Genomic DNA, 26,592 nt, shown 5'->3' on the forward strand with positions numbered 1-26,592 from the left:
TTCAGACTTGATTGTCACAATGTTAATCAGTTAATATATAGTCTCTGTCTACATTATGTTCTAAGATTAAGATCAAGTCTGAATTCAAAGTTCTGTGTGTCTTAAAAATAGAATTTTGAAATTGTTTTTAATAGCTGGTGTTCTTTTTACTTAATCTGTAACTGCTACTGTGCAAATCCAATTCCATGCACTTGACATTTGAGATTTTGTAGTTTAGCAGGAATTGGTTATTTTCTGTTTCTATAATGAATTCTGTAGTGGCATTTTAAAGGAAAACTGAAAATACATTAACAAACTAGTGATAATAGTCGATATGAAAACTATTTTTATGAAATTATACATTTATAAGAGAATTTTTTATGATTTTAAAGAACAAAATTAAGCAGATAAAATCTTTTTTTTTTAATTTTTAGTTTTTCATAAACATATATTTTTATCTCCAGGGGTACAGGTCTGTGAATCGCCAGGTTTACACACTTCACAGCACTCACCAAAGCACATACCCTCCCCAATGTCCATAACCTCACCCCCCTTAAGCAGATAAAATCTGATAGAACTGAATAACTGTGTAGGAATCTTATGTGGTATATACTTACATAGTTAATTTACATATTATTAATTCAGTATTTATTATGAACTGCTGTGTGCCAGGCATTTGATATGCAGTGATGAGGAAAATGGGCATAGGACTTAGAGTTTAGGTGTGGGAGACAGGCAGTTAATAGATAAAACAGGTAAGTATATGATGACAAGTTGAGAAGAGTCTTACGAAGATAATCCAAAGATGCTAGAATAGAGAATAATGGGGGGGTTGAAGCTACCTATATTGTATTGACATGAAAGATCTAACTGAGGAGGTAATATCTAAACTGAAAGTATGAGAAGGAACTGATGATGGGAAGACCTGGGCACAGACAGGAGCCTTGCTAAAATTCTCAAGTGGGAGAGAAGTCAGTGCACATAAGTAAGTTAGCAGGGAGACTGCTCTTTTTGAGGCTAGAGATCTAAACAAGGTACAGATCATTAAGAACTTATAGACCATGGTATCAGTTCTTACAATTTCATTGAAATTTCATTAGGAAACCCGTGAGAGCTTTAAGGAAATGTGCTCTCATGTACTTTGGATACTGAGTAGAAGAATTGAACTGTCATGAAGTGGGAAGGGTGGGGTGATCACTTAGGAAGCTGTTGGCAGCAGACTGTGTAAGAGGTGACAGGACTAGACTTAAGTACTGCTGGAAATGTGATAGATGGAGCTGGAAAAAAAAAACATATATGCATTTGAGCAATATGTGTTGAAGGAAGAAGAAACATTAGTGACCGTTACAAAGTTTTATGTGTGTGTGTGTGTGTGTGTATTTTTTAAGATTTTATTTATTTGAGATAGAGGCAGAAAGAACATGAGCAGCGGTTGCAGAGAGGGACAGGCAGACTCCCTGCTGACAGGTAGCCTATCTCAGAGCTCCATCCCAGGACCCTGAGATCATGACCTGAGCCAAAGGCAGACTTTTAACCAACTGAGCCACCCAGTACCCCCAAAGTTTTGGTTTTAAAGTTGTGCCTCTTGCCCAATATAAATTGTCCATTAAGATAGCAAAATGTTCTCTTTATTCCATGTGAAAGTATGTAGGTATATGAATTTTCCAGTATAAAACTCAGTGGTACTTCCAATACAGAATTGTACCTAAGAAGTTAGAATTATTTTAGTGTTTTCAGTAAATCTTTCTAGTTTGATTAGGCAATCAAATCATTGAAATAAATAAGTCAGGGAAGGGTTTCATATCTTTAGATAAATCAAAATAGATTATAGGTTGTAAGAAAGTTATTTTTCTCTATTAAATCTGAATAACTGTCTAACATATAAAAGGATTCAGTTTGGTTTGAATAATCAAATGTATTATTTTATTTGTTTTCTTTTATGGACATACAATATGTTAGTTTTTCCTATAATTTAATGTTTCTCTGAGAGTCTTCCCTACTTAAAAATTGATTGTCCCAGGAGAACATTCTAAAATTAGTTTAAGAAAAGCTCAGTTTGTTGAGGAATTCAGGAGGAAAAAGATTTGAAGCACTTACTTTTCAGCTTTAGTTGTATAGTCTTTTACCCTCATTGTCAACCCTACCCTGTCATTTATCTGAATAGTCAGAAAATGAAATTGCCAATTCATATTTTATATGATATTTCTCAATTAGTCTGTTAAGTATTTTTTTAAGATTTGTTTATTAGAGATAGGGAGAGAGAGAATGAGCAGGTGGAGGGTAGAGAGAGAGGGAGAGAGAATACCTACACATGGCTCAGTCTCACAATCTTGAGATCATGACTTGAGCTGAAACCCACTGAGCCACCCAGGTGCTTCTATATGTTAAGTATTTTTGTTGTACATATCAGAATCATATTAACAAGGTAATTTGGATATTCACAAATGCCAGTTGATAGCATAAAATTAGAGATCAAATAACATTAAGATTCTAAACTGTGAGTAATATTTTATATTATTTTAGGTTATCAAACAGGGGCTCACAGCTAATTCTTTACTAGACAGAGGAATGCAACTTTCAGGATCAACTTCAAAGTAAGTAGAAGTTACATACTTTTCAAGTTTAAAGTCAGTCTTTATTGATTATTAGATATGTAGAGTTTATTCTGAGAAATAGCCATTCTTTACTTGGCTATAGACTTTATTATTTATTTATGTTTAATTTTTCTCTTTTAATTTAATTCTTTGACCCATGGTTTATTTAGAAATGCAATGCTTAATTTCCATATACTTGAGAATTTTAAAAGATATCATTTTCTTTTTAATTTCTAATTTCATTTTGTAATCACATAGTATGGTCTTTGTGATTTTGATCTTTACATTTGTTGAGACTTGTGTTGTACCCCAGCTTGTGGCCTGTATTGGTAAGTGTTCCACAAACGGTAGAAAGGAAAGTGTTTTCTGCAGTTATTGGATGGAGTAGTGTCCTACACATGGCAGGGTTGGTGGATGGTGTTATCAAATCTTCTATAAGCTTACTGGTTTGTTCACCATTTTTATCAGTTTCTGGGAAAGTAAAGTTTAATTAAAGTTGTTAGTTTATTTCTGCCTTCAGTTCTATCAGTTTTTTAAAAAAATTTTAAAGATTTTTTTTTTTTATTTATTCATTTGAGAGAGAGAGAGAGCATGATCGGGGGAAGGGTCAAGAGGGAGAGGGGGAAGCAGACTCAACCATTGAGCAGGGAGCCCAATGTGGGGCTTGATCCTGGGGCCCCAGAATCAGAGACCTGAGCTGAAGGCAGTCGGTGAACCAACGGAGCCACCCAGGCACCCCTATCAGTTTTTTCTTAATGTATTTTGAAACTCTCAGTAGTTTTTACACACTGATATGTCTGCTTATATCATTTTATCATTACCTAAATTTCCTCTTTAGCGCATATAATAATTCTTTTAAATCCATTTTGATATTAATCCAGCCACCTCAGCTTTCTCAGGCTGAGTGATACATATGTATTCATGGAGTATCTTTTTCCATTATTACTATTTTTTTTTTAACTTTCAACCTGCCTATAGTATTTACACTTTAAGTATATTTTCTTATAAACAGTAAATAGTTGGCCCTGCATTTTATTTTATTTCATCTTTTTTACAGCTTCTCATTTTAATTTATTCATTCTTATAAGTAACATTTCATTGGCCATCATATGGAGGAATTGTCCAGGGCCTTGAGAAAATGAAAGAAAAATAAGATTAGTTCTGAAAAATTTATTTTTTAAGATTTTATTTGTTTATTTGACAGAGAGAGAGTGGAAAGCACACAAGTGGGGGAAGGGAGGTGGCAGGCAGAGGGAGAAGGAGAGGGAAAAGCAGACTCCCCACTGAGCAGGAAGCCGGAAGTAGGACTCAATCCCAGAACCCTGGGATCATGACCTGAGCCGAAGGCAGACACTCTGGAACATTTTTAAAAAATGAATTAATTACCATAAATAATTCAGTTCTGTTGTCTGTCATGGCTTTGCCAACATTTATTAGCAGCCACTAGCATTTCTGTTGGACCTAATATGCAAGCCATAACTTGGCATATCAAAATTGGGAACTAATAAGAATTCAGTATTGTAATTTTCATAATTTGGAAAAGCCCCATCAAGTAAATATATTGACCTTTTTCTTCTTACTTGATGCATTAACCATCTTTGATCAGTTTGCATATTTGCATCTCACCTATCTCTGCCAAGCATTTGGGATTATTAAGTATCTAGTCTGATTCCATGAAAATTTTAGTTGAAATAAATGTGTATTTGAGTGATTATTCATCTTAAGGAAACTCTAACTTCTGTTCTTTTTCATGGTCTTTTTAATACATATTTTTTTATTAAATTGTATAGTACACCATATACCCCTCTGGAAAAGAAAACTGTTGATAACACAGATGATGAAACATTGACAGAAGAGTGGACCCTGGATCAGCCAGTCTCTCAGACCAGGACCACAGCCATAGTTGAAGTGAAAGGGACTGTTGATGTTGTTCTGACTCCCCTGGTAGCCGAAGCTTTAGACAGGTATTAATTTTGTTGAAGAATATAACTTTTAAGTAATGTTTTAGTAAATGATTAAGTATATGTGATATAATTATCATATGTGATACATATTCATGAAGAAGAATATTGATGATGGCTGTTTTGGTTGCAAAAAGATGAAAATAGGTTTAAAAATAATAGATTTCTCAGTCCTGCAAGGAGCTTATAATCTACTGAGGGAGACAAAACTACCATGAATGGACTCTAGAATGGAACATAACAGAACAGTTTAGATAAACTAGGCCATAGTATTAAGTGATATTTAGGTTTTTCCTGTACTATTTTTCTTCCCTCAGGTACATTGAAGCAATGGTTCATTGTGCTAGTACCCGCCATCCAGCTGCAATTGTAGATGATCTCCATGCCAAAGTCCTCAGGGAAGCTGTCCAAAATAGCAAGACTACCTTCTCAGAAAATGTAAGAACTTTTTATTCAATGAGTTTAGCAAGTTGAGAACTCTTCATGTATATATGATATCTGAACTTGAAAAAAAATGGAATATATTAAAATTTTATTAGCCATTTAAATTGGAACACATGGACACTTCTAAAAAGTCCTTATATGTTTGCTATTGGCTTCTTAAGAGATAATGTATACTGTGGATTAAATAGCAATAAAATATTTATTAAATTTGTAGCTTTATTTTTTCTTTTATTTCGGAAGTAGCTTAATTAATTGTAAGCCTTTCCTAAAGAACTTTGGTCCTGAGTGAATGAGCATTCTTCAGGCTGGTACATTCAGTTTCTAAGACAGCAAAGTTGTATATAATTTGGCTTTTCTCTGTGATTAGATCATTTATATCTTAATATTTTTGAGATTATTTTATCATGGTACCATGAGAGACTATGGACTCCAGGCAGGAATCAAGCTGAGGGTTTTAGGAAGGTAGGGGGTGAGGAGATGGGTGAGCCCAGTGATGAGTATTAAGGAGGGCATGGATTGCATGGAGCACAGATTGTTACATGCAAACAATGAATCTTGGAACGCTACATCAAAAACTAGTGATGTGCTGTGCAGTACTAATGATGTGCTGTACTAATATAACATAATAAAAATATTATTAAAAAATGGGTATGATTTTAGGTTGGAAAATAAAGTGGCAGGTAAAACAGATGCCCACTAAAACAGAAAAAAAAATATTTTTGAGATTATTTTTGTTCAGCTCAGTGACTCAAGTCATCATCTCCTGTATGTGATAGTCTACTTATGCAGTAGCTCTAGCTATGGAGCCAGTTTCTTAGCAGTCATCTCCTGATGCTCTTCTGGTGATTCTCCATCTGCCTTTCAAATTTATTTGGGTCATATTTAGGCAAGAGACCAGAGGTAAGGTAAAATGAGGCTGATTATTTTTAATGATCCAACTGTTCAAAACATTGGCATTTCCGAGGATAGAGGAGTATACATCAGTTTGAAAATATTCCCAGTCAACAAGGAGGAGCCAATTATCAAATCCAAAATCTACTATCAAATAAATACATTTTTAGTGATTCTAAAATAATACTTATTGCCATTTTTTTTCTGTTTCTCTCTAGATTGGTTTCACTTTATTTTATATAACTTCTCTCAGCCCTGAAACTGCCAATATTTTTCTTAGCTATTCGAAGTTTGGACTTTACGAGTATGGGTGCTAGCTGGGGGGATGGCAGCTAGCACATAGATGGGCAGAAGGGAGCACAGTGAATAAGCAAGTTGCTTTTGTGGACGTTGTGGAAATTATGAAAGTTCTATGAAATAACAATCCTACTTTAATCTCTTTAGCTATCTTCCAAACAAGATGTTAGAGGAATAAAAACTGAACATGCTACCATAGGAACGACTAATCAAGGACAAGCACAGACAAGTCTTATAATGAAGCAAGATAATGTAACAATTAAAGGTCTTCAGGCTAATGTTAGCATACCAAAGGTAACCATTTAATATTTTAAAAAATTTTCCTGAAAGAGGAGAACATTTTGCTTGTTTTTGTCCTCTGAATTTACTAAACTGAATGGCGGTAGAATGGATTATCATATCAAAAATACGTATCTTATTCCTTTAATGATCTAATATAAAAATTAATAATACAAATAGTTTACATAAATGGAATATTGGGTGTTATTTACTAAAACATTACATATCCATCCAGTAACAATTGAATTATGATTACTCAATGAGTCTCTGTTTATAAGCTTTGTCTTCATTACTCTCAGACACATAGATATACCATTCCTAACAGTAGTTTTTCATTTTCCTGTATATCTTATGTTTAAGTGATAATATTTCACTTTGTATCTCTGAAATTTATGACATTTTGTGTGTTAGGTAAACTTATGTTTGTTACAAGCCTCAGTGGAAGAATCTCCAAGTACAGCTCCTAGTAGAAGTGTGACTCATGTTTCTCTAGTAGCATTGTGTTTTGACAGAATTGCTACACAAGTTCGTATGAACAGGTGAGAAAGATTTTATTGAGCCATAATTTTCTTGTTGGTTATAAAAGTAAGCCATAACCATTTAAATACATTTCTGAAAATTCTAATGTTTAAACTCAAAATTGGTATTGGAATTTTGTTATAGATAACAAAAGTTATTTTTAAAAGTTTTTACTGTTTTTACTCATACTGTTTTTCAGTAAACACTGAAAAATTTATTAATAAAGGCTTAATTACAACAGTGCAGTTTTTTAAAATAACTGCTTATTAAATGTTTTTACTGAACTATATTATTTAAATGTTAACCATCATACTTTTTTTAATTTTTATTAAGAGGTGTAGTTGAAGAGACTTCAAATAATACAGAACCTGGTAGAACATCAAATTTTGATAGATATGTCCATGCCACTAAGATGCAGCCTCAGTCATCTGGATCTCTCAGATCAAATGCCGGAGCAGAAAAAGGCAAAGAAATTGCAGCCAAGTTAAATATTCATCGAGTTCATGGGCAACTTAGAGGTCTTGATACAACAGGTAGGATCTATAACAAGTATTTTTTCTTTGACGTGTAAAAATGTAAAAGGATAATGCAAAAGGAAACATGATTTTTTTCAAATATTGCTACAATTTGAGTATTTTTATGGAAAGGTATTTCTGCATATATTGAGCACATGGTATTTAGCTGTTTATTTACCATGTTCTATGAGAATGAAAGTTAAACTTTGGTAGGAAAGTAAGTGGTATGGTCCCAATTAGGAACTGCTTGTATATCTTGTTTTCTTCATGGTATCAGCTTGTTCATTAAAGAAGAGAGAGTATGAATCTTATTGTTTTTCTTACTTTTTAAAATCATTCTGTTGGCACAACTTCGTTAAAAAGAATTAATTGCAGTATCGAAAGCAGATAGTCAAGTTTGTAAAATACAGTAACAATTAGAATGGTAGATCTGGCTATGCCTTTTAAATAAAGTCCCTGGTGAGGTGAAAAAGAAAACCAAAGATGTCACGTACCCTTTTAATATTTTTGATGTAATTCAGTGCATTTAGAAGCTTAAATGATCTCAGACAGTCAAAGATTCAATCTAGAAAACATGGAGTTAGTTAGTCTTTTAGAGACGATTGCTATGCTAAAATCTACATGTGGGACAGATGACGAATCCTGAATGTACAAATGATTACCTTGACTTTGCTCATTGTATTCTGTAGGCTGTGAAGTTTCCATGATTCTTGTCTGTATTCTGGGTCTGTATAACTGTTGTGGCTCTCTCAGATCTTCTTTCAGTATCCTTGTGTTTGAGAGCAAAGTTTGACTGAGGATTCCAAATAAAGAGACTTTTCTTGGCTACCTGAGATCTATTGTCCTAAAGCTGGTACAAAATACAGTGGCTGGAATACAAAAAGACTTTTATCAGCTCTGTAATGTACACTGATAACCAGTTTGCAATTGCACAAAAGTGCAAGAAGTAACTAAATAGAATTTTGAAAGGTACACTGAACATTGTATAAAAATGCAAGGAAAATGTAGTTGTCTTTGCTTACATGTTCAGAAGATATTTGTGAAAGGATTCTCAATAATCTGATGACATTTGTTACCTATAGGAAGAGGAAGTATGTCCTTGGGTGTGTGTCAGAGGCTTTTCATTGTATACCTTTTCACTCATTTTGTATCTTTGATCTCTGCAAGTGTATTACTTAATCAGAAAATTTAAATAAAATTTAACTTTAATCCTCACCTTATTTCATAATAAGAATAAGTTCACAGAATTAAAGGCAGATATAAAAAATAAATAATGAGAAAAGCATAGAAAAATTTAACTGAATATTTACTCTCTGATCAGAAAGTTTTCTAACCATAAATGTGAAATATAGTATTTCCATATGATGGAGTATTATGTAGCTTAAAATAGTATCTTTGAAGAATTTTTAATGCCATTAGGAAATTATCTTAGTTTACTGTTATTTGAAATACCAGAATCAAAGCTGGTTTGTTTGTAAAATAATCTCTAAAAAGCTAGAAGGAAATTTAATTTGATTGTAAACAAGTTATCTCTGGGTGCTAAATTTACATTTTTTTCATCTTTTTTTTTTCTTTTCTGTATTTATTAGCAGTAATCAGAGAAAGAAATGAAAAAAAGTAAATAGAACATAAGCCTTTGCCAGACATACAGGATGTTAGTTTCCATATCATATTATAAGTGGTGAAATTATGGCAATGTCTGTTATGAATTATAATTACATAAAATGTGTTAGCCTAAAGCAGTCCTTTAGTAAAAGCTATAATTTCCCTATTTTCTAATGTTTTTGTTGTAGCTGGGTAATTAATTAGAATGATTTTTTTTTTGTAAGATGATGAGAAAGTATTTAAAAATAATTTACCATGAAGCTGAATTATTCAGGAGCTTTTTTTACTTTAGATTTTTAGAGTACCTATAATCTTTCAGAAATGAATTCATTCTGCCTCTGAGCAATTATTTCTTAAATATGGAATCTTTTTTCCTCCCTTTTATTTCAGTGTGATTCTGGCACTTTTTAAATTGTAGGACATTAGACATTATTTCAGAAGTTGATTACTTCATTTATCTTTCTTTTTGACAGTATTAAGATACATTTTTAAGAAAGACACTGTCCCCAATTTTTTTTTTAATCTCCCTGCGGTCTCAAGCAGATTCAAACTGAATGGGACTACAGTCAGTTCTGCCCAAGAAGGACACAAATTTTGGAATCAGACCATCCCGGATTATGTTTTCTATGAGGGGCTGTTTTTCCCTAGAACATAGTTTTCTAGCAGCTTGAGTAGCCTGGAGCTGGCTTTCCAAATTGTTGCTATTTATGCCTTTGACAATGTCATCAACAGACCAATTTACAGTGTCCTGGTTGTTATGGTTCTCCTACAATGGAGAGGTAGCATCATTGGGAAACAAGCTTACATTTCTTCTTTTCAGCATCTGGTCATCGTTCTTAGCTTTCCTTAGCTCCATATTCAATGCCACCTCATTTCTGTACTGTCTTTCCCCTTGTTCTTGAATCTGTTAAGGCGGGCAGCTGGTAAATTAGCATTCTCATGGGGGACATGGTTATGAGACAAAGGGAGAAAGCTACACGACCGGCTCAGGCTTCCACAGGAGGCAGTCTGGGATGCGCAGGCTATGTATGGGTCAGCTGCCCTCAAAACGTCCACCACGGATCACCCCTAAGACGGTGTCTAAATGTTTTTTAAAACAATGCAAACCTGTCTTTAAAGATGCTCATTTTGCTCTCTTTTGGTAATAGATATTGGTACCTGTGCCATCACTGCTATTCCTTTTGAGAAGTCCAAAGTTTTATTTACTCTTGAAGAGTTGGATGAGTTTACTTTTGTGGATGAAACTGATCAGCAAGCTGTTCCAGATGTAACTCGAATAGGTCCCAGCCAAGAAAAATGGGGTTGGATAATGTTTGAATGTGGACTTGAAAATTTAACCATAAAAGGTAAACATTTTTTCTTCCATTTCTGCTTAAGTGAGGGACAGATTGGTCCCACATTGCTAAAATGTTTTGAACAATTGTGACTTTGAATAACCCGAATCTGCATATTTAAGCATAAAGTTGGGACCTGGGATTATTTACCAGGGTGGGTGCCCCATCCCAATTCTGTAAGTGGGACTTCCCCTTCAGTGTGTGATTCAAATCTAACAGAGCATGTAGACATAAAAAACATTACTGCCTGAACAAAAATATCTGTGGTTAAGAAAAAAAATTTTTTTGAATAAAATATAGAGCCACCTAGCTTTTGACAGTTTGCATCTTTGGAAACTGGATTTTTTTATTAGGAGAGTTTGGAATGATGAAAATACTGTAAATCCTTTATCCAGGGACAGACTGACTTACAGTTATGTAACTCACAGTTATATACAATTTTCTTCTTCATTATTGAGTAATATATAAAAAAAGGAAGGCTGAGTTATATGTAAGGCTGAGTTATAAGTTATATGTAAACTTTTAGGTTTAGTCATATATATAATAGTAATCAAGTATGCCTAAGGTTCTTTACCTGGTAATCCAGTCTTACATGACCTTTATAGATAAGGGCAAAGTTTTGGTGAGAAAAAAAAGATCTTTATGAATTTTTAATTTTTAAAAAAATTTTAAAAAGATTTTACTTATTTGTTTATTAGAGAGCACAAGCAGTGGGGAGAGGCAGAGGGAGAGGGGGAAGCAGACTCCCCACTGAGTAGGGAGCCCGACTCGAGACTCAATCCTAGGACTCCAGGATTATGACCTGAGCTGAAGGCAGAAACTTAACCTACTGAACCATCCGGACACCTCTGTGAATTTTTATTTTTATTTTTTTATCTTTATGGGTACTGTAGAGTACAGCATTGAGATACCCACTGTTTTTTTAATTTTGTTTTTTAAAGATTTAATTTATTTATTTGACAGAGACACAGAGAGGGAACAAAAGCAGAGGGGAGTGGTAGAGGAAGAAGCAGGCTTCCCACTGAGCAGGGAGCCATATGAGAAGCTAGATACCAGGACCCTGGGATCATGACCTGAGTCGAAGGCAGACTCTTAACAACTGAGCCACCGAGGTACCCCTACCCACTGTTTTTAATGAATACGTTCCTTCTCTCTTACAGGAGGAAGACAGTCTGGTGCTGTTTTATATAATACTTTTGGAATTATGGGTAAAGCTAGTGTCACAGAAAGAGGTGGAGTGCTGACATCCAATAATTCTTCTGATTCTCCAACTGGCAGTGGCTATAATACTGATGTCTCTGATGATAATCTTCCTTGTGATCGAATAAGCCCTTCTTCAGACTTAAATGGAAATTCTGTTTCAGATGAACAAGTTGGTGAATTTTTAATCATAGTAGTGCTTTGAAAAAAATAACAAAGCTACTCATTTCAAAGTTAATTTCTGGAGTATATTTGCTTCTTTCAGTATTTGGAATTTTTGCTTAAATTGTAGTCAATATATTTTGGTGATTATACTACTAGAACATAATTTCTGAAGCATAGGTACTGTACCATAGATATATTTTTATCCATCATAGTACCTTGTTTAATGCCTTGCTCATATTGGGCACTTAATAATATTTGTTGAATTAATGAATTAATAGAATTTCAGAAAAGTAGGCATCGCTTTGATGTTGTCTCAAGGATTTTAGCAGAATTCACTTAAATACTTAGTTTTGTCACTAGTAGTATTTCATGTAAGTTCCAAATATTTTTAGTATCCACCCATTTTAGCTAGAGTCCTGAAGAATACCTTATATATAACTCATTTATTATATTTAATATGGTAGAATGTCATGATTATTAATAATAAAAATAATAAAAATATTCAAAATTCTAGATTACAAAAGAGTTGTACCACTAACCGATGGGTACAGATTTTTTCCTCTTTGAAGTTTCTTTGTCTCTAATAGTATTGTAAGGATACTGACCTAGACTTGTGAAGATTGAAGGAGATAATATATATGAAAGGCTTAACTCAGTGTCTAGTACATAGTAAGAACTTGGTAAATGTTGTTTTTAAACATATGTACATACACTTCTGATGATTTGGAAATTAGACCAATTGAAGAGGGAAAAAAACACCTTTTGATTAAGAATTGTTATGGATATCCACCATTCATTGGCATAATCATCTCTGAAACCCACGTTTCTGGTAGTTTATTTTTTGAAATACTTATTTTGATTTGATGCATAATTTAGGAGTCTTTTTTTTTTTTTTTTTTTAAATTTATTTGATAGACAGAGATCACAAAAAGGCAGAGAGTCAAGGAGAGAAAGAGGAGGAGGAATGCTCCCTGCCTAGCAGAGAGCCCAATGCAGGGCTCGATCCCAAGACCCTGGGATCATGACCAGAGCCGAAAGCAGAAGCTTTAACCCACTGAGCCACTCAGGCACCCCATAGTTAGGAGTCTAATCACAGTTTTCTTGTGATGTCTTTGGATGTATTTGAGTGGTGGTCAGGGATTAAGCACTTTAAGGAAATTTAAAAATATAATAGCTTCTCACTGGACAAAGGAGCTGGGAAGAAACCAGCTCTTGTTTCCTTCTCCTTCTATCCCACTGAAATATTTGACAGAAACTCAGCGTCATCCTTGATTTCTGTGATCCTCCTATCTTTGCTGAATATCCCTAAATTTTGTAACATTGCTTTCTTTGGGTTCTCTGACTTTTCTTGGTCCATGTCCTCACTCAGTTCTTTGTGCTTCAGTGTGGGTATTCTTCCCATGTCGTTCTTGGCTACCTTTTTTTTCCCTTTTTTTTTTTTTTTTTGGAATTCTGTATGTCCACTCCCTGATTTACTTCATTTTCTAGTTCTGCTCATAATATGATGATGCTAACTCTCCCATTGGTTAGCTATCTTCATTTACACATGCCATAGGTACCAAAAATTCAGTCAACCTAAATCCAACTTATCCAACTTTATTATTGTTTTGCTTCACATACTATTATAATTAGTTACTTATTATCTATAAGCTGCCTTCTTTTTTAAAAATTTTCAGTTCCTGAAAACTGTCTTCTTTATCTTTTATAAACCTTAGTGCCTAGCTCACAACCTTATCTGAAACCCACAGGACAGATATATTTGAGAATTCAGATTTTTTTTCCTTTAACAGAAATGTAATATGGTATGTGTTTTATATGTCACACAAACTCCTAATGGAATCTGAGACAGCACTCCGTCTTGAAATATTTAAATACTTTTGCAGCACAACATTCATAAAAATTCCAAGTGGGATAAATAGCCTCTTACCAAATTCAGATCAGGTTTTGATGCCACATTTACACAAAAATATTTTGATTTCTCAGTATTTTATAAGATTTAGAGCTGCAGATAAGGAATGTGGACTTATATTTAGCATCTGCTAACTTTAAAATAACTATTGCCTACAATTCACATTGTTTTGTGAACTATTGCCTATAGTTCACATTGTTTTAGGATTCAGAGCTGTTTTGTGGATATTCATTCTTTAATCATCCCATGAGGAAATGCCAGTCTTTTATCTTGACCAGTAATAACTAAAAGTGAATTAGAGAACTATGAAGAGACATAACAGGTGGTAGACTTTTTTGTTTATTTCTTTAACATTATGCTTACCTCCCTGCATTCTAAAGAGTGAAAAAAAAAAAAAAAAAGTAGAAAGCCAGCCGAGTGCTGCAGGGCCTGGCAGGAAGGTGGCATGGAGCGGAACCCTCAGGGGCAGCTCCTCTCACAGGAACAATTAACTGGACAGGCCACACTGGGATGCCTCGTCTGGGGAGCCCTGTGGACTACTTGGCTCAGGATTTTGTCTCTGATGGAACACCTGTATATACCTATTTCAGACACTTACCCTCATCACCTTTGAAGAGGGTTAAGGCAGCTTTACGATTTCTGATGGGAGCCTTAGAGATGATTTACAAATGAGACAGAGCAGTTATCTAAAAGGTGAATTCTATAGCCCCAACCATCTTAAACCCCTTTATTAAAAAAGTATTTGTGAGTGGTTTAGTCATATTTAAAATCTTGTAAGACCCTCTAACTTTCAGCCCCTATCATCTCTTGTATTAGTCTTTCTGCAAGTTAACCCCACAGAAGGGTGCTGTGCATTGCCCCACCTGTCTGGTCAAAGCTCCCTCCCTTCCTGGACCCCTGTTCCCTTTTGTCTGCCTGCCCAACTGCTCCTCATCCTTTGGCCTCAGCTGAAACCTCACTGCTGTGGGAAGCCCTTTGTGACCTTCCTGGGTAGAGGCATATCCTCTGTGCTTGTCTCTGCTGCATCTTGCACATTTCTTTGTTAAAGGCTCAGTAATCACACCAGATAGATTTAGAATGTGAGCCTCTTGAAGGTACGGATAAAATCTTATTCATCTTTGTATTTTCATTACCTAGAAGGGTCCCTGGCACATGGTGTCTTCCCAATAAATATTTATTGAATGATTAAATGAAGGAAGGAATGAAGATAGATAGTACATTAGTATAAAATCTATGGAGATAGGTTTAAAAAAAAAAAAAAAAAGCCCGATATTTAGCCTGAAGAAGGAGCCTCCAAATTTATGCATTCCATAGTGTGTACACAACAGATTCACAGAGAATTATATTTGAAGCTGAATTTGTAGAGCTTCCAGTGAGCTATAAGGAAGAAGTCTTTGCCACCTAGGCAGAGGCTTTTCTTTAGTCACCTACAGGGGAAGAGCTGTATTAAGTCCCTTTCAACTTTAAGATGCTCAATTCCTTCATGCTCAGCTCTACCATTTTCTGTTCTTTGGCTTGGACCAGTTTCCTGAGGGCCCATGATGGAGACAGAATCAGCATGTAGAGCACAGTTCCCTCTTCAGTAACCTGCTACAGGCTTCCTCTGTTGGAATGGTCCAAAAGTTTAACAAGTGAAATTTTCATATTATCCCATATTCATTTAATAATGAAGAGCCATATGAAGCTAGTACTTGTAGTTTTCAAGGCTGTAACACATAAATGTGTCTTTTTGACTCTTTAACTCTCTTTTCATAGAAGTTTGATCCAAGGGAAACAAAAAATCTTTACTATAGCCTTGTCGCCAAATGTTTTGCTTCTGTCATTCAAGTGAAGCATTTGGTGCCTGTTGGGGATTTCAGTGATCTCTTCCTGTCTCCGAAAGGGTCTCAAAGATATGATCCTCTCCATCCACCAGCATTTTTGGTTCAGAAATAAACAGCAACAAAAACTGCAAAAAAAAAAAGTGATTATACATTTTTAAAAATTACTACTTCTTAACACTGATTCAGAAGATAAATAGGACTATTTTATTATAGAGTATTTATTTGAACATGGACTATACTAGTATTTTTGTGGAATTTGTTTTTGGAAATTTGAAATATGTTGTTAAAATGGAATGGAAAACAGATTGTTGTAGGAAGTAGAAGACACTGATTTTATCATTCATTCTCCTTAATAGTTGTATGAATTTTGACAAGTCACAAAACCTCTTTCTCTCACTTTTTTCATCTGGAAAAAAAAAAATACTTAAACATCCCTAAACAAATGTAATTGAATGAAGTGATAAAGAGAAGCATTCGGCTCTGGATCTTTTACTTACGGCTTACTGCAGTGCAGTGGTTTTTCAGTCTTTGCTCCGTAGAGCTTCAAGGATCTATAGGTATTTCTCAGAATCAGGGTTAGGCTGAGCAAGGTTTATGTTAACTGTTTTATGTAAAGGTGTCACCTGTAGAGCTTGATTCGATGGGAAGATCTTGTGCTTTAAACATTTACTTGGGCACTAGTAGTTTTAAGCAGCTATACATTAGAAGTTTTTGGTTTTTGATTTTATGTAGGATGAAGGAGTTGAATCTGATGATTTGAAAAAAGATCTACCTCTGATGCCTCCACCTCCAGATTCATGTAGCATGAAGTTGACCATCAAGGAAATTTGGTTTAGTTTTGCAGCTCCCACCAATGTGAGATCTCCTACACATGCATTTTCTAGGTAAAAAGTTTTAAACATGTAGTACTATTCCTTGATTTGTTTTCATTTTAAATAACCTACAATTCTGTTTCAGTTATTTTTAAGTTATTTTTCTGATCTGTATAGCATTAGGGTTGCCACCTTCTTACCATCTTTCTTACCTTATGTTTTCTGTAGACATTATTCTTATCTTGTTTGACCCTTTTTCTTTCATAGGGCTTTAGTTTTACTATTATATGTCACGTCACCATGAACTTCTTACTGTCACGTCTAATAGGTTTTAATATGTTTCCTTCTTTTCTGTTATCTTTTCTTCACATTTTCTACTTACATGTTTATGATTTATCTGATAGCCAAAATGAAAAATAATTTTGCCTAAGTAAAATGGCTACTAAGTATAGTAAGTATGGAAGATTGTTTGAAATATCAGTCTTGACAGTTGTTTTTATAATTTTTTTTTTTTTTTAATTTTCAAAGGCAGCTGAATCTTTTAAGCACTGCAACTCCAGCTGTTGGTGCATGGCTTGTTCCCATTGATCAACTCAAATCATCCTTAAACAAATTAGAAACTGAGGGTACCCTGAGAATTTGTGCTGTTATGGGATGCATAATGACAGAAGCATTAGAGGTATGTCTGTCAACAGTACAAGGTATCCGATACGGTTTATTAGAGAACATGATCTCTAATTATTCATCATTGTTGGAAAACAACAGACCTGCAAGTTCTTGATTACTGGATGTCTTCTATTTGCAGTATCTTTGATACATCACTCTGTATCTGTTGTTTTTGCTTTGTTTCAGAATAAAAGTGTACATTTTCCCTTAAGAAGTAAATACAACAGACTTACAAAAGTTGCCCGTTTTCTCCAAGAAAATCCTTCATGTTTACTGTGCAACATACTACATCACTACCTGCACCAGGCAAATTACTCCATCATTGATGATGCTACAATGGTGAGTTACTGAAACCATATGTTAGCTTTAAAGAAGCCTCTACTCTTGGGGTGCCTGAGTGGCCCAGTCAGTTAGTATCCTGCTCTTAGTTTTTGCTCAGGTCAAGATCTCAGGGTTGTGAGATCAAGCCCTGTGTTGGGCTCCATGTGGAGTCTGCTTGGGATTTTTTCATCCCCCCCTCTCTTTTCCTCTCCCTGCTCATGCTCCCAGTCTGTCTGTCTCTCTCTAACATAAATAAATATATCTTAAAAAAAAAAAAAAGAAGAAGAAGAAGAAGCTTCTATCCTTTTGAAGAGCCATTCATTGGCCCATAGTTTGAGATGCAGCTGGGAAGCCCAAAGGGGAAATATGGTTAAAAATACGGGCTTACAGACAGCAATGGGCTGAGATGAATGATCTGGGAAGTGCCAACATGAAGGTGTTGGAAGCTGTGGTTATGGATGAGCCTTCTAGAAATGATAGTATGTTGAGGGAGAAGCTGGTCAAGAAAGGATATCTGAAGTACACCAAAATTAAAGGGGGGCGGCGTGAAAGAAAGGTGGAGAGAGCTACAAAGAATGCTGAGGAGGGAAAGGAAGAGGTAGGAAAATCAAGAAAAAATGTCTTGGAAGCCAGAAGTATAAAGAATTTCAAGCAAGAATCACCAGCCTGAAATTTCACAGAAATGTTTAATAAAAGAAGGGCTAGTTAATGGTTATGGGGAGAGTATTTAATAACACAAAATGAATATAATATATGTCTGCCTCTAGAAAAGCACTATAGAAGGTAACACCTCTTCATTTGGGGTTTAGAACTTGAGATCTCTCATCTCACCAACCTTTTGGTCAATAGAAAATGCACAAAAGGTTTGCCAAATTAGGATCAATATGTAATAGCCAGTCAAACTTCTGATAACCTCCAATGAGAGAGAATCTCTAGTAAATGGTAGATTTGAAAAAGGTACTTGGACCTGAGACTACTATAATGCTTTTTACTCCTACCCGGTGAAATGAAGACTGGAGGTCCATAGTGCAAGGCTAACTTGCCTGTCTAGTCACAGGCAAAGAGACCTTGAAACAGAATGGCAGGCATTTCCCATGGATGGATGGTCTGCCGAAATAAAACTTTTAATGGAAGAGGAAAATACACAATATGGCTTTCATTATGTGAGTCTAAGAATGAAAGGACAGGCAAAGAGATCTCATGTTCCTCAGAAAGTAAACGAGGTGATTTCTGTTGTTCAATAAATAGCTCTCTTCAATTAGAGCCATTTCTCTTAACACAGGGAATTATAAGAAAGGGGTTGGAGGGGATTTGGATATTTTACTCTTAGGCTAAGGTGTCAGTTGGAAGAATAACCAAATTTTCTTTCTTATAATCATTACCATGTGGGATAAAGTATATTCTAAATTATGTAGTTGTTACTGATAATATATTTAACTTTCAAAAAAGTTACAAACCCATCTTTATCTAGCATTCAACCATAGTGATTTATTTTTTCTAATGTTAAAATAGTGGTGGTTACCTAATCTTTGAAGGGAGTAATTTCATTTCCTCTTTGTTTAATGAATATCCTGGATAGCTCAAAATACATTTGACTTCCTCAATAGAACAATAAAGGTAAAATGGATTTAGTACTTCTTAAGGAGAATTCCAATTTTTTACCCCATGTTTAGCCTCTTAGTCACCTGGTACTGCATTGTTTATGACAGAAAGACGCATTGTTGTGTTTAGAAATTGAGTTCTATTGTCAGCTTGAAATACTCTGTTTTGCGGACAAATTATAACACATAGATTCTAGTTTCTTCATCTCTAAATGGGGGTTATGAGATTTAAATGAATAAATGTATGCAAAGCACTTAAGTGGTAACATTATTTCATCATTGTTATTACAGAGTGATGGACTTCCTGCTTTGGTAACTTTAAAGAAAGGTTTAGTTGCACTGGCAAGACAGTGGATGAAGTTTATTGTGGTGACACCAGCCTTTAAAGGAGTTAGTTTACACAGACCAGCTCAGCCACTGAAACCTCAATCGGCTGTGGACCACGAACATGAAGAGGGGCTTGGGCTAGACAATGGAGGTGGTCTTCAAAGTGACACCAGTGCTGATGGAGCAGAATTTGAATTTGATGCAGGTAATTTTTAAATATTTTAGTCAAATATTATACCTTGGTAACATAAGTATGTGATAATTTTGATCATTTGTGTCCCAAATTTGAAAATGTTATGGCTTAAGTATACAAGTATGATTTGTATTAGTCCAAAGGAATGATAATAATGTTGGAATCTTTATACTGACTTTTGGTTTTTACATTTAATTTCATGAAATATGATAGATTTCTTTAATCTATCCCATACAATAACAGACATCTTTGCATAGCTGGAATATTTGAGTGAAGCATGTTAACTTCCTTTTGAAATTCACATTTGAAAAAAAATAAAATTCGTATTTATATTTGTTCATCATCTTTCCTATACCACTTAAAGAAGTCTTTGAATTTTACCTGGTGCCTGGTTGATTCTGCATTTATGTAGTATTTTAGAGTCATGCATTCAGCCTATAAATCTGTCAGCATCATGACTATGCCAGAATACAGGTAGATGTGCATTTTAGAAATGTATGTGCACACTTTAATGCTTTTTCAGAGGAAAATTTTTGTTATCACAGCATGGAATATTAAAAAATACTGAATTATGATATTTTGGAAGAGTTGAAAGTACCATGAAAAAGGACAGTAGCCTTAAAACTAGAGGTCTCAGAACACTGATATATAATACATTAACCAGCTTTTTAAATTGTCTTTAAAAAAAAAAAAAAACAACTTTATACTCAACGGGAATAATCTATGAGGAAGGTTGCCTGGGTAGCTCATTTGGTTAAGCATCCGACTCTTGATTTTGGCTCAGGTCCTGATCTCAGTGTCGTAATACCAAACCTCATATTGGCTCCCTTCTAATTAACCATCTGCACATTCCTTTGTTAATCTGAAATTTCTATACTTTTAGCTTAGTTGGTTTTTTCTCTCTAAACCCTTTGGCTGAGGTGTGGAGGGACTAAATTCAAGCTATTTGTTTCTTTCTTGAGACTGAGTGAGAAGATTGGGGTTGGGAGAGTAAAAGAAAGACAAAAAATAATATAGCAGATTCCACAATTAATTTCAAGGAAATTTAAATAATTTAATTTTTTTACTCAAGGAATATGTAAAGTTGAGTGTAATTTACCACCAGGAACACTCGTATTAATATTTCAAGAAAATGATAATCTATAGCCCACTTATTCTTTTTTACTGTTTCAGCCACAGTCAGTGAACACACAATGCTATTAGAAGGAACAGCCAACCGTCCTCCACCTGGTGGCTCTGGACCTGTTACTGGAGCTGAGATAATGAGGAAACTTTCTAAGACTCATACCCATAGTGACTCTGCATTAAAAATAAAGGTACATTTTTGGTGTTTCTGGTTAAAGTAGACTTCCAGGGAAGACCTAAATTTCTGATATCTCAAATTCAAAGATTAAGTATTTAAATTTAAATATTCAAATAGTATTTTATATTGAATATTTTATATTCAAGAATTAATAATTTAATAATTGAGTAATGATAAATATTTTTATAGTTGAACATGATTAGCAACATAACAGTTTGAATTGAATTATTTTATGACTTTAATTACACTGTTTTAAGAAACTTATCCAGTGCTTGGTAAGACATGTATATAGCAAGGTGGTTAACTACCACCTTGGGAGCCAGACAGCCTTGGTTTCATTCTGCCTCTGACACTTAGTTGTTCTGTGACTGAACAAATTTTTAACTATACTGTGTGTCAGTTTCCCTATCTGTAAGATGGAGATTACGATAGTAACTTTTTCTAGAATATGGATGCCAAGAAATAACTGTTAATACGTGAAAAATGCTTAAACAATACCTGGCACGTAATAAGCATGTAAGTTATTTGTTGTTGTCATGGGTTATTTATGTTTTGTTAGTTTCCTTTTCTGAGCAATGAAAAGGACAGACAATATTTTAACTTTCTTTGAAAGTTTCAGCGTAGACTTACATTAATGCTCAGAACCCATAAGGTAAATGACTAACAGTTTTGCCGTATTAAAATATAAAATTTCTACACAAAAAAATAATTATTATAAACAAAATAGAAAGACACATGACAAAGGGCTAATTTCCGCATATATAAAGATCTTTTTTCTAATCACTAACACAAATAGAAAATTAGTTAATGGGGAGTTCACAGAGAAATACACAAATATGAACATGTATCCTCTTAAAATTAAAGAAATGTAAGTTAAAATGTGAGATTTTCATTTCCACCGATCAGATTGAAAACACTAACACATTTGAATGGTGTATGTTGGTGAAGATAGGGAAAGCAGACACTCTTCTACAGTACTGGTGGGAGTGTAAATTGTCACAAACTCTTCGAAGACCAATTTGGCAATCTGTATCAAAATTTAAAATGTAATATTCTTTCACCCAGTATGTTCATGCCCAGGAATTCATTCTAAAGAAATGAATGCTCATGAATGCCCAAAGACACATGTGCAATAATGTTCTTTACAACACTGTTTATAATAAGAAAATAATGGAACCAATATAAGTGACTGTTTGAGGGCCAGTAATCTAGTGTCCCCTGACACAGAGATGCATACCGTGAAGACCTCAGAAAGATGAAGTTGATCTCTAAGTGGATATGGAATGGTCACCGAAATGCCTAAAGTAAAAGCAAAATATAGGACAATATGTATTCTGTTTCTTAAACAAGGATAAATATGTACATGTGCTTATATAGTTATAAATTATTTAAAGAGAGTAGATGAGAAACAAGAGTACTTCTAGGAGAAGGAATCTAGTAGACTGGAGCTCAAGGGATACAATTTATTAGATTGTCTTTGTGCTTTTAAAGTTTTTATTCTATTTAAGGTATTGCTCTTTTAATTAAAACATTCAGCGATAGTTTAATATACACTTTTTAAAAGTTTGAATTATTAGGCTTATTCTATTTCTATAGTGTAGTTCAAAGCTAGGATACTTTTAAATTCTCAACTTTTAATCAGTCTCAGATTTTTTTTCCCATTTGATGGTTTTTCCTAGCCCACAAACATTCCTTTGTTTATGAATGATAGAAGTCCTCCAAAAAATTGAACTACAACTCTTTGTTTCAGATCTCTTCTTTTCAGAATCTTTGTCTGTATAGTCTTTTCTTGTATGATTTTAAACTGATCTGAAATTCTAACCTTAGATGTGTCAGAACAGATAGAGATGGGCAATTCTGCAATTTTTAAATTTTCCTCAGAGAATAGCTGGAAATGGTTTTTGGCATATTAGAACTGTACAGAGAGGGGCATCTGGGTGTCTCAGTGGGTTAAAGCCTCTGCCTTCCGCTCAGGTCATGATCCCAGGGTCCTAGGATCAAGCCCCACATCGGGCTCTCTGCTCAGCAAGGAGCCTGCTTCCCCCCCACCCCGCCTGCTTCTCTACCTACTTGTGATCTCTGTCCGTCAAACAAATAAATGAAATATTTAAATAAATAAATAAATAAATAAATAAATGAAATGTTAAAAAAAATAGAAAGAAAAAGAACTCTACAAAGAATCTCTTACAGATTTTCATTATCAGGGTACCAATAAGAGTAGTATAGTATTAAGAATTTTGGGATCGATATCTTGCCACCAGACACACTCTTCAGATTTCAAAGGGAATTAATAATTCATTGTTAAAATAAGTGAATGATAATAAAGACTATCCTTTGTTTTGTACTGTAAAGTTTTTTTTTTAATTTTTATTTTTTATAAACATATATTTTTATCCCCTGGGTACAGGTATGTGAATCACCAGGTTTACACACTTCACAGCACTCACCATAGCACATACCCTCCCCAATGTCCATAACCCCACTCCCCTTCCCCCAACCCCCCTCCCCCCAGCAACCCTAGTTTGTTTTGTGAGATTAAGAGTCACTTGTGGTTTGTCTCCCTGTACTGTAAAGTTTTAAAACACTTCTTTGTATATTTGAGATTCACCACAATCCTAGTAGGCACAATCTGTTTTGGTATTAATGTGAATAGTAACTAGCAGTAATAACAGTACTAGTTGTGGTAGTTATTAGCAGTAGTTTTTATAAGCATAAGAAAGAGCCCTATGTTGTTCCTGTTGTAGGGTATTCACCCATATCATTCTTTGAGCTATACCAGTGGGGACACTGCCACAGATTCTCCTGTGCATGTTGGCCGTACTGGGATGCCAGTGAAGGAGAGTCCAAGGAAGGAGAGCCTACTCAGCTACCTGACTGGAAGCTTCCCAAGCTTGCACAATCTCCTAGAAGGGACTCCTCAAAGAAGTAGTGCAGCTGTAAAAAGCAGCTCCCTAACGAGAACAGGTACATCTTTGGTTTTGACAATTATAAGTTTACTTCTATTTGAGAATTAAAAAACAAAAAAACAGAACATAAGTTTATTTTGCTTTATTCTTTGGTTGCATACCTAATCTGTATTTTATACCTCATCTTTGAAAAAGTATTTTGGGAAACTGTTCTCTTTGTAACTTGTTGGTGTCTTCATACTTTTAGTTTGCATTTCTAAATTGTAGCTTTGGATATTACTATCAACCTATTCATGGTATGGTATGATGTGTAAACCATCCAACAGTGAATTTCTTCTTGTTATATTAAAAATAAGTTATTTATTGGTGCCTCAATATCCAAATACAAACATCATGCACTGAGTTTGAAAACATCTGCAAACAACAATTTAGTCTGACTTTTAAAAAATAATTACATGAATCACATTTTCTGCTTATTACCTAAGAAATACTATACTCAATAAAATTTTATTTTCAGGAAATACAATGGCCACTGATATGTTATCTGAGCATCCCTTGCTATCTGAGCCATCATCTGTGAGTTTCTATAATTGGATGTCAAATGCTGTGGGTAATCGTGGAAGTGTGGTACAAGAATCTCCTGTTACAAAATCCGCACACAATAGTCTTCCATCAGGTATTGAGTTATCATGTTATTTTGCTTAACTGTCTAAGGGACATATGTTAATTTTAACAAAATTCTATTTTTCACAGAATGGTCTAAACATCTCAGATGTTTAATACTGTTTAGTTGAAATTTGCCCATTTATGAAATGCCTTTGGTAATACTGAATTGAGAGAATTGTAAGCAGTCACTTGGTGTTCTTATGGAAAAACAGATATGTCAAATGTGAGATCGTATGTAATTTAAAGAGTTTAAAATGTCCAGTTAATGTGGCTGACTTAATTTTCAAAATACCAAAAGGAGATTAATGAAAAAAATGTGAAGAATATGGCATAATGTGCCTATAATATAGAAAATATGTTAGTTTATACAGATTCTGCTGAGATATAATAGCTTTCTTTTACTCTTATAGTTACTTAAATAATTAAGCCGAAAGGTGTACTAAGAAGAATAAAATAAGATTTTGCCTTTGAGGAGGCAATGAGGACAGTTTATTAATTTAAAATAATGCATATAAACAGCAAGAACACTGGCAGGGAATTCACCAAGAAATGTTAGTGGCTATCTGCAGAAACATAAGTGGTGCCACCCTTCATTTTCTGTTTTTTCTTTTTAGGGGTATTTTTCCAAATTTATTAGATACATATAGCCTTTTCTTTCTTTCTTTTTTTTTTTTTTTTTTTTTTTTAGATACATATGTTCTTTAAAGAGAATTTTTTTAAAGAATATGTGTAGTAGACTTTGATCCTAGGTACTGAAGGCAGCTGAAATTAGCCCAGGTGATAACTATTTGCATCACTAGCAAATTCTATTCATATAGAAAATGTGATATTATGAAATGTGTTTATAAGTGACTACTCACTCAGTCCTTTGTTTGGCTGGTATGTGGATCACTCTTGAATCTGGTACTGATCCTAATTATGACTGCATTCTAATTCTTATCATTGGCTCTTAGTTGAAGAAGGTAGAAGGAGAGTGTTTCTGCCAGCTCCCAGAACTGTTCTAGCCCTAGTCTCACTACTGCAGTTTAAATTTTGAGAAAACCAGAAAAGAACATTTCACCTTTATCACAGATCCTTTGCCTGGGGGAGTTAGAGGATAAAGGGAATACAGAGGGAAGAAATAGTGCCATTTTATTTTTGTTCTGCCTCAGAAAACATAATTGGGAAGAAATTTATATGTAGGACTCTGTGACATCTGTGAATTTTGCCCTGCTGCTGTCTGTAACTCTGCTCCTCAGTGCAAAGCTGATGAGATAACAAATGCTTTTGAAAGATCTTCTGGTCAAAAAATTCTCTCTTTGAACTGACTGGCTCTAATACAGACTCTATGAGGATGACTGATACTTTCTGAAATTTTAGTTTAAATTCATTTTTATTATTAAATCATGTCTTTAAAATGACCAAAAAGTGGTGTGTTTCTTACCTTCATTCCATTTAAATGGTCTGGTAATACTGCTGTAATATGGGCTTCATAAGTTTACTTTGCTGTGCCCTTTTATGTTGTTTTTATTTCCTCATAATTCAAATTTTACTCTTGAACATTTACTCTGTTAGGTGTTGCACCCAATCTTCCTACAATACCCTCAGCCTCAGATTTCAATACCGTCTTATCTAGTGACCAGAATACTTTGGATGGAACACATTCTCAGCATAGCACTAGTCAGGATGATGTGGCAGGTGTAGAAGAAGCCAACCAAGGGTTTCCTGCTGTGCAGCTTGCTGATGCTCAGGTGAGCCAGTCTGTTTGTCTGCAATTATATTAACTCCTCATTAGGTAATTCTTGACAACTGGAACCATCTAGTCATATCCACCTTGGAATTCTGGTGAAAATCTTTTTTCTGTGCTTGTCTGTCTAAAGTCTTCATGCAAAAATGGAGGAGCCTTTTAAAAGTACATGGGTTAATTACAAATGCAAATTTAGCATCTACAGATAGATATGCATTAAACAGAAGAGTAGTATATAATTAGTTGTCCCATATAGTAACATTTTTGTTATATGGAGATATATAGGTGTTATATAGAGACACTATAGGTGAAAAGATAAGTTATTGAAATAGTTCACATAAGTGGTAAATGAAGCTTTTAACTTAGATGGTTGTGGCTTTGATAAGGTAAAAATGGCAAAATATGGAGGTCTTATTCAATTGAATAAATGTAAGAGTGGAGAGCAAAATCCTTTGAATTGTATATTTTAGTCTGAGTGATCACAAGGCAAGTGAGTGAGCGGGACCATGGGTATTAAGAGATGTTATTTTTTCAGGATGAGAGAGACTCCACCGTA

The 26,592-nt window shown here is 34.5% G+C and overlaps 1 protein-coding gene across 4 annotated transcripts in view; it reads left to right on the forward strand.

Moving 5' to 3' along the window:
- The window catches only part of BLTP1 (bridge-like lipid transfer protein family member 1), a 222,595-nt gene that overhangs the window by 95,742 nt on the left and 100,261 nt on the right, over positions 1–26,592 (forward strand). For all 4 annotated transcript variants that reach the window (XM_059378048.1, XM_059378062.1, XM_059378072.1 and 1 more), the window contains exons 31-46: positions 2,503–2,573; positions 4,364–4,537; positions 4,852–4,972; positions 6,314–6,460; positions 6,857–6,984; positions 7,298–7,497; positions 10,233–10,430; positions 11,579–11,790; positions 16,248–16,399; positions 16,856–17,006; positions 17,180–17,332; positions 19,207–19,447; positions 20,609–20,751; positions 23,483–23,702; positions 24,162–24,320; positions 25,865–26,040. In XM_059378048.1, the coding sequence (XP_059234031.1) occupies positions 2,503–2,573; positions 4,364–4,537; positions 4,852–4,972; positions 6,314–6,460; positions 6,857–6,984; positions 7,298–7,497; positions 10,233–10,430; positions 11,579–11,790; positions 16,248–16,399; positions 16,856–17,006; positions 17,180–17,332; positions 19,207–19,447; positions 20,609–20,751; positions 23,483–23,702; positions 24,162–24,320; positions 25,865–26,040 (2,646 nt within the window). The remainder of the gene's footprint in view (positions 1–2,502; positions 2,574–4,363; positions 4,538–4,851; positions 4,973–6,313; positions 6,461–6,856; positions 6,985–7,297; positions 7,498–10,232; positions 10,431–11,578; positions 11,791–16,247; positions 16,400–16,855; positions 17,007–17,179; positions 17,333–19,206; positions 19,448–20,608; positions 20,752–23,482; positions 23,703–24,161; positions 24,321–25,864; positions 26,041–26,592) is intronic.

The sequence above is a fragment of the Mustela nigripes genome, chromosome 1 (assembly GCF_022355385.1).
Source record: "Mustela nigripes isolate SB6536 chromosome 1, MUSNIG.SB6536, whole genome shotgun sequence".
NCBI classification, from domain to species: Eukaryota; Metazoa; Chordata; class Mammalia; order Carnivora; family Mustelidae; genus Mustela; species Mustela nigripes.